This window comes from Coturnix japonica, chromosome 15 (genome assembly GCF_001577835.2).
Source record: "Coturnix japonica isolate 7356 chromosome 15, Coturnix japonica 2.1, whole genome shotgun sequence".
Lineage (NCBI taxonomy): Eukaryota > Metazoa > Chordata > Aves > Galliformes > Phasianidae > Coturnix > Coturnix japonica.
The window spans coordinates 1,110,336-1,125,440 of NC_029530.1; the positions used below are offsets into that span (position 1 = coordinate 1,110,336).

The 15,105-nt window shown below is 45.8% G+C and overlaps 1 protein-coding gene across 2 annotated transcripts; it reads right to left on the reverse strand.

Annotated features, from left to right (window-relative positions):
* Positions 1–688: 688 nt before the first annotated feature.
* ANKLE2 (ankyrin repeat and LEM domain containing 2) lies at positions 689–14,957 on the reverse strand. 2 transcript variants are annotated; one of them, XM_015877579.2, is made up of 13 exons: positions 14,671–14,957; positions 11,647–12,117; positions 10,970–11,161; positions 10,263–10,456; positions 9,588–9,776; positions 9,187–9,309; positions 8,868–8,934; positions 8,029–8,210; positions 6,830–6,936; positions 5,812–6,005; positions 4,635–5,361; positions 3,967–4,098; positions 689–3,588 (listed from the first exon to the last, which is right to left on the reverse strand). In XM_015877579.2, exons 2-13 carry the CDS (start codon positions 12,104–12,106, stop codon positions 3,351–3,353), a joined length of 2,805 nt encoding a protein of 934 aa, XP_015733065.1. In that variant the 5' UTR covers positions 12,107–12,117; positions 14,671–14,957; the 3' UTR covers positions 689–3,350. The 2 variants fall into 2 exon arrangements, with proteins under 2 accessions (XP_015733065.1, XP_015733064.1); XM_015877578.1 differs by lacking the exon at positions 14,671–14,957 and adding an exon at positions 14,118–14,382.
* Positions 14,958–15,105: the final 148 nt, after the last annotated feature.

The window sequence follows — 15,105 nt, forward strand, 5'->3', positions numbered from 1 at the left end:
ATGAAAGTTCCATGCGCTGTGTAAATATGGCAGAGGTGCTAGGAAGTTCTCAAGGTCAATGCTCAGTAAGTGCACTTCTCTCTTTGCTCCAGCACCATTGGTTCGTGTGTCTGCCCCTTCCCTTCACAGCCCCTGGTGGTGTCTGGCCACACTGCACATCTGTGCACACATAAATTACTGCTGTAGCACTGATGGAGCACCTGGTGGGCAGGCAGGGCCAACCCAGGGGAGCTCAGGTGCATTCAGTGTGCCTGAGTGATTGGAAGGGCTGCAGCCAGGATCCTCCCCTCCCCACAGCTCATCTAAGGGCTGGCAGTGGAAGGCAGAGCATCTCACTGCAGATCCCTGCATGCCTGAGGCCTTCTGAAGGTAGGCAGATTTTATTTGGTTTCTGTGTCCATGGTTGCTGCACTGGGGTTGTACTTATTATTAACTGCTGCTACTGCTGGACTTTCCAGCACATTGTAGCCCTAGAACTGCTTTTTTTAGTGGCACAGAAGCTGAGGTGTGGGGGCAGCGTGAAATCTCAGTGCATCATTTTTCTTTTATTCAGATTTCCTCCTTATTAAACATTCTGATCCTACTTGCATAGAGGCACAGTCGGACCACCCCCATCACCCCCCCACGTTAACGAGTCCTGTGCCTGGCCTCCATCCCAGCTGCTCAGCACCATGAAGCAAACACAGCCTGACACTTTGAGCACTGGTTTATTTTTGAATAGAAAGCAAGGTAACTGTGTGTGTTACGTGACACTTGGCTAATTGAAACAAGCAAACAACCACCCCTGATCTTTTGCACCTTTAGAAGTGAACTGAAGCAACCCCAATCTGATCCAGTGTCTCCACAAGTTCCATTCTTGACAACTGTGAGCGATCAGTCGCTACATAAACGGCTCCTTTTAAAAAATAGCTGAATTAAATACATTGTTTGTTAGAAAAACGACCTGTTAAAACGCGGTACAACTGGAGGAATGCAAACCGTGTGGCCATTAAAAAAATACTCTGGGCTGAACCAAAGGAAATTACAAAGTGGAAGGCAGGGGTTGGTGGGAAGTGCTGTGGGGTCGGGGGGTGCCCTGCCTGGCCTGGTGTTACACACGTACGTACATAGCAGTGATTGATATACATTGAAATAGTAAAAAAAGAAATCTTCAAAAACATAAAAAAAGAAGGACCAAAAGGAAAAAGTGCTTCTGTGTGTGTTGGTGCTGCCCTGCTGGCTCTGACAGACCACAAAAGCACCATGTTGCCCTGTGAGAAATGGAGCAGGGCCGGGTGTGTGCCCGGCTTAGGGCAGGAATTTGCCGGGTCTTCTTTCCACTCAGCAGTGGAATTATTTCTCTATGCCAGGTGACATCACTTACATTGAATTCATTCTCAAAAACAACCAGCCCCCTCCCACACCTTTTAAAACTAAAGCTGTAGGTCTGAGCCCCTCCAAAGCACCCGGAGAGCAGAGAGACCTCAAACCAAACACCAACAGCATGGGGGAGGTCAGTTGACTCACAGCAGCGTAGCAAGGTGTGTTTTTCTTAAGTGTCTGCTCAAGAACAACCCCCACAGCAGAGCTGGGTGCCACAAGTACCACCAAACGGCAGCCTGCGGTACATGGCTCCTCCCCATCTCCGGATCATTGGAAAAAGGCTTCTAGAATAAAGGATCTCAATAAGTGGTAGGTTTTTTTAATAATTTCTAAAACATGAATGTTTTTTAGACCTGTTGCACCAAATAAACTTAGAGACGTTAAAATGTCTTCAGGTCAGAAATCCCAGAAGAAAAAACTATTTTGTGTGCTCCACTGTAAGTGAGTGGACGACACGGCTCCACTTTTAAAAGAACAAAAGCGTAATTAAAAATGTATGTTACAAAAGGCACTGTTAAGCCTGCAAAAGCATTAAATGCATTTTTTAGGTTTCTACCAAATAAGGACCCTGTTAAGGGTGTGTGGGACAGTCGCTGCTGCCTTCAAACCCAGCAGTGTGTGGCTCCTGCTGCTCTGCCTCTGTGCTCAGCCCCTGGGGCAAAGGGACCCAGTGCTGCGTGATGGCATCGTGCCTGCACTTACTGTCTCCTTCGGTGTAGGGTTAGGTTATGAAGTAACCTAGGAAGGTTACTTTGACTCCGGGGCACCAGTGAATCCTGACCCAACCTTTTAACTAAACTAGAGCACGGCTGGCAGGTTTTAATTGATTTTTCTGGTTAGTTTCTATGTTGTGAGGATAAGACTGGTTGCCTTTCTTTGATACAGAAAGCTCCCTTTGAGTTCTAAAACCTCAGCAGTGTACAGTCAGAGTGAGTGAGGGACTCTTTCAGGAGGCTAAAGAAGGAGTAACAGAAATGGGTTACCACATCAACTGGAGACACGGTGACAGCTGAGGTGTGTAGGCCAGTAGCTGTTGTCCTCTCTTAGCAGCTGGGAACTCAGGAGCCATAGCACGAGTCACTGGACAGCCCTGTGCTGCACTGCAGACGACACCATTAAGGTACGTCACTGGTAAACTTGCTGAAATTATTGCTGATGTGCTTTTAATAAGTAATTCTTACATTCTGCAAACAAGAAAAGCTTCTGTGGGGAAAAAGCAACTAACTTTAATTTTAAGTCTTCAAAACTATCACTGAAAGGATTACCAGTATTTCTACAGTGCCCTTTTACTAAAACATTCCTTACATCAAGGTGTTCATTAACAGTCTTGGGTTAAGTTAAGTTAAGCCTCAAGGTTTGCTGTGTAAATACATGCATACATCTAGAAGTATGTGTGCATATATGTGTGTGTATTCAACTGCCTCCATCAGCCTGCTGGCTGTTACACCTCCTTCCTGGTTATGTGGAAGGGTTCCATGTTGGTACCCCAACCTGGAATGCTGTCACCACCCAGGCTCTGTTGTAGGCTTTTCTGGCTGCACATCACCCCCTGCAAGCAAAACATTTCACATCTTTGCCATTAATTTCTTCTCATAAGGTTTTCCTGATGTGCTTCTTTCAGCCTATCCAAGCAAAGCAAAGTCGCTGAGGGCTAATGCGGTCGTTGTGCTAACGACAGCAGGCGATAGTGAAATACCACCAGCTCTAAGAAAAGGTTCAGCTCACTGCTCTGTGGGCAAGAAGGGAAAATCCACAGCTACCGGACAACTGCACTGACCTCACTAACTTGTTGTATAGCGCCAGGAATCTGTCATCTCCTATATGACATAAAGACATATATTCAGTTTTTGTAACATACATTTGTCCTCAATTGAGGAAAAATAAATAGCCAAGTGCAAACTTCGTGTCACTTGAGTAGCATTGTAATTCTTTTTCCTTCACTCTAACAAAGAAAATTCAATTAAAGTGTCAGGAAAATGAATCATAGTTTAGTGGGCAGAAGGCTCTGAAAAATAACGTAGTTTTAACATAGAGTGGTTGACAGAGGCAGGACTGTAGCGGCCAGGGCTCCCAAGGTCTGGAGAGAATGAGGCAGCACTGCCGTGTTTCCCTGGACTTCCCGGCATGGGACTGTTCCTTCCTGGACTAGAATACACTGAAGCATTTGGTGGGCCAGCAGCTGTGCTTTGGGACCTGAATCTTCCCTTCTGTGCTGGACTTGGCCAACTGAAAGAAAGACAAAGTCATTTTGCATTTCATTACTGCATGGATCCTTCCTTGGTCCTAAGTAATAAATCAGCAAGTCGGCACCTTGGCTAACCAGAAAACCTGTGCTACTGAAAGCATTGCTTTCTGTCTGCATAGGCTAAACAGAGACGATGAAGTTACCAGGAGCTGCAGTGTACTCAGGGATTTTGACTGAACCAGTCATCTTTCCTTATTAACAGATAGCAGCCAGTGACTAATGACTGAAGCACACTAATTGTTAATGCAGCTGTGTATGCTAAAATGAGGTTTCTGTGAGAAGCGAGGCCTGAAATCCTAACTGCAGTTAACCCACTGAAAGCAGTATTTCAGCTCATTTGTTTGACTTTGCAGAAATACCTTTGCCTGTCAGCTGAAGAGTAGGACTGCACCTCGTGTTTCCATCTGTAAATGGCAGGGTACTTCTGAGGATCGATCTGTACTGCTTCGATAGCTGCTAAGACATCACTGTCCAGCTTGGATGGATGCTCCCTAGAATAACAAAAAAACAGATGAAAGGAGAACAGATGAAAGGCAGCGACATCCCAATTCCAAAACATTTCTTATTCTGATAAATGCAAAGCAACAGGCCATGTTCCTCTCTGAATTTCTTGGTCTCCCTAGGAACATTTCCCAGCAGACCCAGATATAAATGACTGCCCGTTATTATGCAGCAGCCTCATTAAAAAGTTCTGAACATGTGATCTGAGGCCATCCCAAGAGTGTGGTGAACACTATATTAATCTAAGGCTCACCATGAGGTTCCAAGCCTGTCAGGTAAACAGCAGAGCCTGCTGAAACTGTAACTGGAAAAACAGTGATTTCTTCTGCTCCGTGTGCTTTAGCCAGAGTTAGTTAGGTCATTAACTACTAGAGAACTATGTATGGCTACTGTGGAAGCACTGCAGTACTTAATAAATTAATGGTTGCTTAGTATCACATGATTTTAACCTTGCTGGTGATGACACTGCAATAAGCATCTCACTTTGCATACATGGAACACAGGAAAAAGAAAATACGGTTCATACCCAAGCAGAAATAATTTCTTAGAGCTCTCATTTGTGGGTGAAGTCTTCAAGAGAAATTTCTGGGCAGGAGGTTCCTGAAACTGCTGTGCCTCATTAGTCTGGATTCCAGATTCCACGGACAATCTTTCCCTTTCTGACTGCACTTTATGTTCTGTCCTTAACTTGGTCTCTCCAGGTTTCCCTGTAACACTTGACTCTGAAGAACTCACTGGTGAAACAGCGTAGCAGCTCTTATCCAGCCAGTCCTTGGGTATTCGACCCTGTCTTGTTCTCTCAGGCAGAATTCTCTCGTTCTTCATTTTTTCACTGATGGTATTCGATTCTCCCGTGCCTGCTTGTGGCTGGAATGTTAAGCTTTCAAATTCTGACATTAAGTTGCAAACAGGTGATACAAGGCAATCTTCTCCATCGTGCATGTGCTTTCTGTCACCAATTATCCTTTCAGTGGCCACAGGATTACAAAATCCATTTCTGCTGGAAGAAACCCCCTTCTCGTAGTGCCTGGGCTGAGCTGATGTTTCTATGATGTTTCTGGTACGCTCCCTTGACAAGATCTCACACTCAGCATCCCCAATAGCATCAATGCTGGGTTCCTTCAGTACAACAGGCGGGCTGTTATTCCGTGCTGCGTTTTGCCTGTTTTTAATCTCTTCTAAGCTCATGTCATCGTCATCCTCATCCAAAAACGCTCCCACAGAAATAGAATTGCAGCACTTTTTACTCTTGCCTGTAAATAAAGTAAGAAGAGTAATGTATAAAAAGCCTCACAACAGAACTCCCATCAAATAAACTAGGAACAAATACACACCTCTCACCACCAAGTGTAAAGGATTATTCTGCTTCAAGAAGTTACTCATTCAGTATCTGTACATTACAGAATTCTATACCCTACCAAGGAATTTCAAAATGCTCTGAGTAAAAAAGAGCAAGTAGAGCTCTTCTTTCTTACAGGAATTTCACTGAGGGCCTACATCCCATAAAGGACACCTGGGAGCCGTTCTCATTCTCCTACATCCACACTGTCGTTAGCTACTTTTTCAACCATATAACCAGACTGTTTGGATAACAGATCAACAACAGCAACAGGTGAATGCAGTTTCCCTGGACACGGTGCTTTTTCCCCTCCCTCTTCTCCCTGGGTACACAATGTTGTTTGTAGCACTTGCCCTTTCCTTACCAGAAGGATGTGGTGTTTTGTATCTGTTGCAGGTTTCATTTTCCCCTGTTTCTTGCTGAGCCTTTTCGCTCATTTCCCAATGGCTCAGGTACTCTTCTAATTTTCTCAGCCCCTCCTGGGAAGACAGATCAACAAAACAGCCCAGAAATTCCCAGTATTCAACCCACGGGAACCCCAGTTCATGAGCTAACTCCCTGCAATAAATAAAATAAAACGAATCACTTGGGAAGACATGGATATTATTTTGACAATAACTTTTTGTGAACACATTTTTATCAGCTATCAGCAGGAATATAAATGCGCAAGTAGGCAACAGAATTCTGCAACAAGCAACAGTCTGCAAAACCACCTTGCTGACACACAGCCATTGTTACCAAGCATAGGATAATCTATTTTTTCTACAACATTTTTCCACTATTTTTTTCTGTTTTTACATTTAGCATAGTGCTATCATTAATCTGACTGCATTCAGACATCAGACAGAATCCACACTACTGTAGGCAACATCTGAACAGTGCTCCATGCAATAGCTTTTTTTAATTAGGAAAGGAAGAAGGTGGGAGGAAGCAAATGCTGAAGGACAAAATGCAAGGTACTTGTAGCAAGGTACATGTTCTGCATGTGCTGCTGATACAAAGTGTTTCAACAGCAAGGAGGGTACAACACAGTTAGGTAAAGCAGAACATTTGTTTTGGGACCCTTCTGTTCAGCTGAGCACTTTGTGCATGGCTTTAAATCTCCTGGCAAATCAGCTGAACTTGAGAAAAACATTCCATACGTATCATCACTAACAATTAAAACAGCCTTTTGTTTCCAAAGCTGGACAGCCAGGTCCCACATTTTTACCTGAATTATTTTGGTTAGACAAAAGGGAAGTAAAAAATCCAACTGCAATATACTTTAGAAAATACTTTCAGCAATATTTGCCTAGAGTGCGTTTTCCTATGCAACTCTGTGCAATTGTTTTGCTTTCAATTACTCTACTGTTCATTTTCTGGACTGCTACTCTATTAGATACCTTCCAACTCTTTCAACACCTCTTTCCAGATCAGACTTCCTGACGTTGTGAAAGAAGCCAGCTCTCTCTCGGGGTGGAGTCTTCCACAGCCTGCGAAATTCTTCAGCCTTTAAAAAAAGAAATGGTTTCAGAAAAGCCACCCAACTCCGGCCCAACATGGAAGTGAATCGGTGCTAAATGTTTCCCCACAGCTCCAGGAAACATTTTGCTGTGCTCAGTCTCTCAGCTTCTGCCACCCGTATTGCTCAACTCTCGCTACAGCAATCTCACTTGGGATCTGAAGACAAATATCCCTCCCTGTACGGTCACTGAGACATTTCACACCCTACTTCTGTCGTCACATAACTGCTTATTAAAAGAATGACAGTGGTAAATAACCACCTCGAAGCAACCTGGCTAGATATGAAGTCTAACTGGTTTTCATTTGTGTGCAGTGGGAAATAAGAGGCATGTCTTACAACGCTGCACTTCTATTTCATGACATGCTCTTCTGGTCAGTGCTTTCTGAGGCACAAAGGAGGTGTTCTCATACAGATGTTGCTGGTTCCACAGACTGCTATCAGTTATCATAACATATTCTTGCTGTTTGAATCTGAACTCGTAAAGGGAATGAACTGACTTTTGTAAACTCCCAAGCTTTATGCCTTTATATTCAGACATTAGGAGTAGCTGCCAGCAACCAAAATAATGCATTACTTACACGACAAACATTTTTTCAGAGGATAAAACATGTTTACATTTCTGTCAGGTGAAAACTGACCAAAGAGCATCTTTAGAAGAAAAGAACATAGTAAGCATGGTGGTAAAACCCAGTCCTGGAAGAGCTCAAACATCACACGACATCTCACACAGCCGCTGTACCCACAGCTGCCCTACTGCCCGCATGCTCATACTAAGCAAATGAGTCAACAAATGCCTACTAATTTATAACACATGTAACTGGTATTCCAGTATTCCAGCTAAAAAAAATAAGGACTGTTCTCTACTGCACAAGCACAACTCTTCTAGAACTATCCAATACCTACTATTTGACTGTCACTGTTTCCATTCAGGAAGCAGACTTTATCATGAATTCAGTAAGTAAAGTTGATGAACTGCTTCAAACATTCCAGAAAGGAGAAATTTTTTTTAATCCCATCCACAGCTCCACCTTCATGAACAAGCACAGATGTCACATGAAGCTCTCATCAGCTCCTTACCTTGGACGGACTCATGGGGCCTGCGAAAGCTCGTATGGACAACACTGGATCCTTGGGGCTGCCAATATATTTGGACAGAGCTGCCTGAGGACTCTCATCTGTCTGATCTGGTGACCATGGTGCACCAATGACAGGAGCTGAGGAATTATCTTCTGCTCTCAGCAGTGGTACGTAGTATCGACCTTAAATAAAGCAAAACCAAGCTTTCTTAAGCTGTTGTTACATTAGCTTGCTCTTTCCTCCTAGAACATCGATACACCTGTACATTTAACCATCTGACTTGATTTCACCAGTAAAATATATGATTCAAATTCACTTGTACAGTGTTTATTGCCTGCTTGCAGGCTGTATTTCAGTCTATGCTCCCTTCTGTCTCAAATGCAAAAACACACGCCCTGATACACACAGCATTTTCTAATGGATTGTCACCCCGTTTCAAAGTCTGTTTGACAGATGCCCAAACCTGCACGTGACAAAACAGGCAAGATTTTCTTGTCAGGGAAAGCACAGGGGTGCCAAATGTGACCAAGGAACCTCCTGCCCTGTGGAGGTCTTTTGTTTGCTTTAAGATGATTTTCTGCCATAGACATGCTGAATAAAATAATGGCTGTGCCATTATGGAGAGCTATGAGGAAAATCCTGCAATCCATACAGTAAGAGAACCAACCGCTCCATTTAAAAGACACGGCAAGTTTTCTGTTCCTTGTCAGTTTTAGAGCTTCTCTGTGATTTTTACAATACTGTACAGCAGCACTTATGGACAGGAATGCTACAGAAAACCAACAGAAAACAGTGAGAGTCTGACAGTGCCACATTCCTGCTGTTGTTTGAACACTGACCTTTCAAGTACTCTCTCAGTTTTTCTTTCAATTCTGCAGACTTATTCTTGCTTCTCTCACAAACCACCTGTTAATAAAACATTAGTTCTTTGTTAGTAAAACAAAAGACACCGATTTCCAATAGAGAGACTGTAAGCAAAAAGCAGTGAATCCTAACATCTCAAACTTGGCTCTGGCTATAATCAACACAGAATATTTGTAATGACCCATAGATTTTTCACTGGTAGCTCAGCCTGTGAACTAAGCAGTCTGTGAACGTTCAAAGTTGAAAAGCCCTGCTTTGGCATGATGCCTTCGTTGTGGACATAGACAGACTTACTTCTGCTGGAGTCTGATCATATTTGTTCCTGGGGTTTTTCACAATAGCCGGGTGTGACGTAAGCACGTTAACAACATCCAAATTCCCAAACTTGCAGGCAAAATGCAACGGAGTATCAAATCCCTGCAACATTAAAGAGAGGAAATTCACATGTATATGGAAACATCATTAAGTCAATCCTGTATGTTTTATTTTGGATGCAGGATAAGTAAACGAACAGGGCTCCTAATAGATCCTTTCCCATTGCATGGTGGAAAAACGACTGTTCAAACCCACAAAGCCCATGACCATCTACCTTCTGCTCAAATGGTCCCTTCCCTCTTTCCTTCTCCCTTCTGCTTCCTTAATGCCTTCCAGTAGTTTCCTAACAATAAGAAACAGTCACACATCCCAGATCTCACCATTTTATCAGGTGTATTAAGGTAAAGGTCAACAATGTATCGGATGCGATTCTTTAGCATTGTGTTATCATCGTCTGGATACATAAGCCGCATGAATTCAGGATTTTCCAGGGTGTCCAATAACAGCTGGCAGATAGCAGGCTGGTTCTCCTTGGCAGCGACGTGCATGACGTTGTACCTGCATCCCTCCTGAAAAACAAATCAGAGCTAACTGAAATCCAACAGCCTGCCTACACCTGTACACTTAAATGACCCAATGGGAAAAATGGGTTCCCACACTGTCTTACATGGGGATTTTTATCTCCTACTACTATCTCAGGAAGATATGTTCACAAAACAGTTGACATCCAGAAATGCAGTGTGACAATACTGTAAAGACATGTATCCACACTGTCAGGTTACACTTAAAATTAACTACGTCATTCTTAGCTATAGTCAGGTTTTAGATTTAGGGAAAAATGTAGCAAAGAAGGTTAAATAATAAAAGGAGATGCAATGTTCAGCATACAAAAGAGCAGGAAAACAGCTTCCAACTGGTGTAAATCAACACTGAGAAACCACACCAGTTGGAAGAAGTGGAAAGCAGGGAACCACATCCATTCCAGTTATGCTTATCAGCCCTCAAACTCTTATCACCGAAGCAGAACTTGGAGATAAACATATGTATCTTTTTACCTGTACAACTGTTGGATTGTCCCCAGATCCAATAAGATAGCGAGGATTACTCCAAATAAGTTCTGAAAATGTTGATATATCTCCTTTCTCCACAGCTTTCCGAAGCTTAGCAGTAAGATCCTGGGTACGTGGACTTTTGTAACTGTTGGCCCTTTCCTTGTTAGCAGTTTCCATCTCCAGTGAGCATAAGCCATCTATAAAAACACAAGTGTCATACTTCTGGCTGCTCTCTTTTCAGTGATCACTATTTTTATACCACCAGCAAAAGCTTTTAATCCAAACTATTAACTTGACATCTTTAGTGTAAATAAGTTTATTGGCATTTTAAGATCCTGGGAGTAATAAGAGGTAGGGAAGGAAATACAACGTAATTGACCTATAAAGCTTTTTGGTCCAAACCGAAGTCTAAAACAGCCTCACAACTACTAACCTGCTTCCATCCAAGCCTAAAATGAAAGTTCAACAACAAGTAGGAAGTTTCTAAATACCTGAAATGGCTTTTGCAGTTCTGTACAATTACCTTAAATTTTTTAGTGTAATTAATTCATCGTAACAGACCTGTTTCAAGTTATTAAGAGGCTTCAAAATACTGCTCTGATTTTTTTTCCAGTTATTGGCACATTGCTAATGAAGGGACTCGTTCCTGTCTCTCATAAAATTACCCCTCTCCATTGCGCCTGCTGTACACAGGTGAACACCCTCCATACCTCTGTTAAGTGGTCCTGTTTTCATCGGAGACAAACACAGAGAGGACTTGCTTGGAGATGGAAAGTAATCACAGATTCCTTTAGCAAATTTCTCAGCATCTTCTCTGTTTGAAAACGCTTTAAATCGTGAACCCTTAATCATCTTAACAGCTTGGAGAGCTTCCTTCTTATCTTCATAAACATGGATTCTCTCTGAAACAGTACAGCCAAAATTAAGCTATTTAAGTAATCTCAAATCTGTTCCTAGAAATCATCAGGCTATCCTTACAGTTTGGTCAGTGTCTCTCTACAAACATGGCAAAAGAGTCAAAGTCAATTTGAATTTTACCTCTAGAAAACTGAATAGAAGAATATTGCACATTGTGGGTAACTTCAGGGGATGTGCAGTGCTCAGATACTCACACTGTAAGCACCTGTTCTACACATGAGCTTCTCAAAGAAGGGAAAAGATGGAGTCATAACAATTTTGATCGCTTCCGATCATTTGCATTCATGCTTTGCAAATGATTTTTGCCCACGCTTGGTTTCCACCTGCCTGTACCACCTCAACTGACAGTGATGTGCAACTGAATGCTATGGAAAGCATCGCTAAGAAAAGAGTATTTCCTTATACTATCTGATACAAAAAGCATGTGCCAGATTTGAGCAGATCTGAGGAGCACACAGATGCTACTTACCATTTCTTGCCAGTATGTCATCATAGACCGGGCAAACGCCATAGTACAGTGGAGGATCTCTGGACGGCATCTGAGCGCTGCCTTGTGAGCCACCATATCCTGCCCCACTGACTGGAGCTGAACAGTTTGTGTGTGCCACAGCTTCTTCTTCTGGAGGGTTCAAACCCACACAGTACCCAAAGTCGACCTCTTCAGACACATGATGGCTGTGATTCGCTGCAGTAGTTTTCAAGGCTGGGTGGGTGCCATCAGACAGGGCGCTCCCAGCAGCCTCCTCTGACCATGCAGACCCTTCTCCTTCCAACGTTCCTTGCTGCTCCAATAAAAACTGAGCCAGTTTCTTCTCAAAGATAAACCTGGTAGTGGAGGTGACGGGCCCACACTTCAGCCCTGCTCTGACAAGTTCCTCTCTAAGCTCATCGGGGCTGAGCTGCTTTAAGCGGGATAAGATCGCATCCATCGTTATCTCACCTGGAGGAGAAAAAGATGAGATTAATTGCAAAGCTTTTTTCCTTCTATTTTAATGCTGTATTAAAGCAAAGAAAGTAGTGTCTCTTAATTTTTCTGACTCTGATGAGATTAATGGAGATACAGAGAAGGCAAAACGTCTTCCAACTCATCCATAACATTCAAGCCATCAGACCTACTCTGTTTCCTCTTTCTCTCGTGCCTACCTGAAGGGGTATTTACAACATATGTTGTGTTCTCTTCTGCTCCTTTCAAGTTTCATTAAGACTTCCATGGTGAAAATTTAACCCAGAACATTTATGTCTGAAAACTGATGACAGACGTTATTTGACCCCCGTCAAGAAACCAACAACCCATGAAATGGGGCAGAAGGCCACAAGGCTGCAGTACAGCTCTGGTTAAACAGCCCCTACAGCTGGAGCACGGCACTGCCGCCACTGCAGGGAGAATTTCTTGCTGAAAAACATACAACACACATGTGAGAGGCAGCAGCCAGGGCACTGTGCCTCTGGCAATGACTCAAGGCTGGAGCTATTGACACAAATTGTTTTTTCCCAGCTCCTGTTCTGTGATCAAAGTCAGCAGAAGGGAGCAGCTGAGCGCTCCAGGTCTCCCAAATATAGAGCAGAAATGTAAATATTTCTCAATTTCCAACGGGAAATCCCTCTGTCCAGTGTGACACCCAGTGTGACACCCTGTGCTCCTGCTCACTCCCCTCCACGTTATCCACACACTCACAGCTTCTGCACGAGCAGCAAAGAGACACCGAAAACACCACAACACCAACAATTCCCTGCTGTGTGAAACCTCTGATCATAACAAAACACAACTAAAATAGAGGATCCAGAAAGCTCAGAAACAGAAGCCTCAATATACACCCACAAATATACGTGACTACTCTGCACATTCACTTGTCCAATACTTAGTTGGTAAAGAACTGAGCCTTTTGATGCAAAAACGCCTTTTTGAAGCAGCGAATACAGCCCTGTGAAATTCTACCAGATGAAATTCAAAGCCATTACGCTTCTAAAGCCAGGAAACACTATGAAAACAACTCTGGTGCCAAACTGCAGATCGATATCCGAGTAACACAGCTTGGCAGGTAGTTACGTGAGCGTGCGCTGTTTTCTGTGTGTGGCGTTTTCTTCTAATGTCTGATTTCAAACGTGTGCTTTGAGCACCTGGAACAATGATGCGATATAGTTATACATTGTACAAAGCCTTTTGTTTCAGTGTTCAGAACCAGCAGGGCCATCCCAAACACTGCGTGAGAGCAGACACCGCAACCTGTATAACCACGGGCACAGGATGTGCAGGCACACACAGCCGTCTGTTCCCAGGTTATTATACAGTAGCTTTGCACACACGTGTTGATGGCAGCGGGGATGAACGATGCTCGGTGTTTCCATGCACTGCAGGCAGCTGCACGCCTCCCCCCCCCCCCGCACCCAGCGGAGCCGCCACCGCCCTTTGGAGGCTGTTCCTAACAAAGCACAGCGGGGCGAACACGCGTTTGTCTTTGCTCGAGGCATCAGCATGAAACGACAGAACGTGCTTAAGATCAATAGCAGGAGAGAACGAGCCGCCAGCACCGAAGGACAACAAGACAGCCCTGCTGCCTGGATTATCAAAACGGTCGGCTAACGAGCAGTGCGAACGCACAGCCCTACTATACGTGTGAAAGTACATACATATATATATATATATATACATATATAGATAGAGATGTGTGTATATACGTGCTTTCCCCCGGCCCGTGCTCGGGACACGCCCGGCTGCGGATCGCTCCGAGCTCAGCCCCCCACCCGCTGGCGGTGCTGCCCAAACCGGGACCGAGGCGCGGGGCAGGCGGCCCTACAAGGACACGGACCGACCCGCAATGAGCGGCGACACGGCCGGGAAAGGGCCGGGCCCACACGAGCCGCCGCCCGTGACCGCGGGCCGCTGACGGGCCGCTCTCGGCCCCACGTCGCCGTGTCCCCGTCCCTCCCGGCTCCTCTCACCTGCCCGGCTCCCTCCGCTCCGCTCTCCGTCCTCGTTCTCTCCTCTCGGGTTCTGGTCCTGCAGACCGTCCGCCGGAGCCCCGCGCCCGCCCGTCCGCCCGTCCAGCAGCCGCAGCACCCAGCCCACGGCTCCGATCAGCGCGCAGGCGGCCAGCAGCTCCCAGGCCGGCCAGCGGGCCCAGCCGCCGGCCCACAGCGAGTCCCAGCTCCAGCCCCAGCCGCCGCCGGCCGCCCCGGCCCAGCGCTCCATGCCCGGCCCGGCCCGACCCGCCGCGCGCAGCCGCCGCCTCAAGGGCCGGTACCTCCGGGGTCGGTACCTCGGCGGCCTCGCGGCTTCCGGCCTCCGCCCCGCCCCGAGATACAGCGACCGTAGCGGGGCAACGCGCCGCGTGGCACGGCGGGAACATGGGCGGGTGAGCGGGACGGCAGGACGCAAAGCACCGCACGGCACCGCAAAGCACCGCACAGTACGGCACGGCACGGCATAGCACGGCACCGCACAGTACGGCACATCCCGTGGTGCTGCCCGTCACCCCGCGGCCCCGCCGCTCACCTCCGCGCTTCCCCCCGCACAAAGCGCTCCGTTCCTCCGCCGCTGCTCCCCGCGGCCTCCGCTGCTCCCGTGTAACACAATCCCGGCCCTGTGTGGCGGCGTTGCCCCGTGGATCAACGCATCGGAGCTGCCCGTGGGCCCGGCTCTTCCCTCCGGTACCCGCCGCTCCTGCACGCCGCGCTCCGGGGCCGCCGTCGCCCCCTGCTGGCCCGGCCCGGTGCGCTCAGCCGCTCCGCTCACAGCGCCGCCAACAGCGGGAACGGGCGGAGCGGAGCCTGCAGCTGTAGTGAAAATCAATGGAGATAAAAGGAAGATAAGAACAAAGACAAGGACCGTACGGCTTCCAAATGACGTTAAAAAACTGGCACGGTCTGAGTTCTAAATAAAAACTGTCAAAATAAAGAAAATAAATATTAAATAAATAAATATTTTGTA

Bases quoted from the DNA above. Each gene is read 5' to 3' on its own strand.
- ANKLE2 (XM_015877578.1), bottom strand. From the start codon at position 14,367: ATGGAGCGCTGGGCCGGGGCGGCCGGCGGCGGCTGGGGCTGGAGCTGG. The intron at 10,457-10,969 runs GTATGGAGGGTG...GTGTTTTTATAG, and splicing joins AACAGGACCACTTAACAGAG to ATGGCTTATGCTCACTGGAG. The intron at 5,362-5,811 runs GTAAGGAAAGGG...CTTTATTTACAG, and splicing joins CAAAACACCACATCCTTCTG to GCAAGAGTAAAAAGTGCTGC.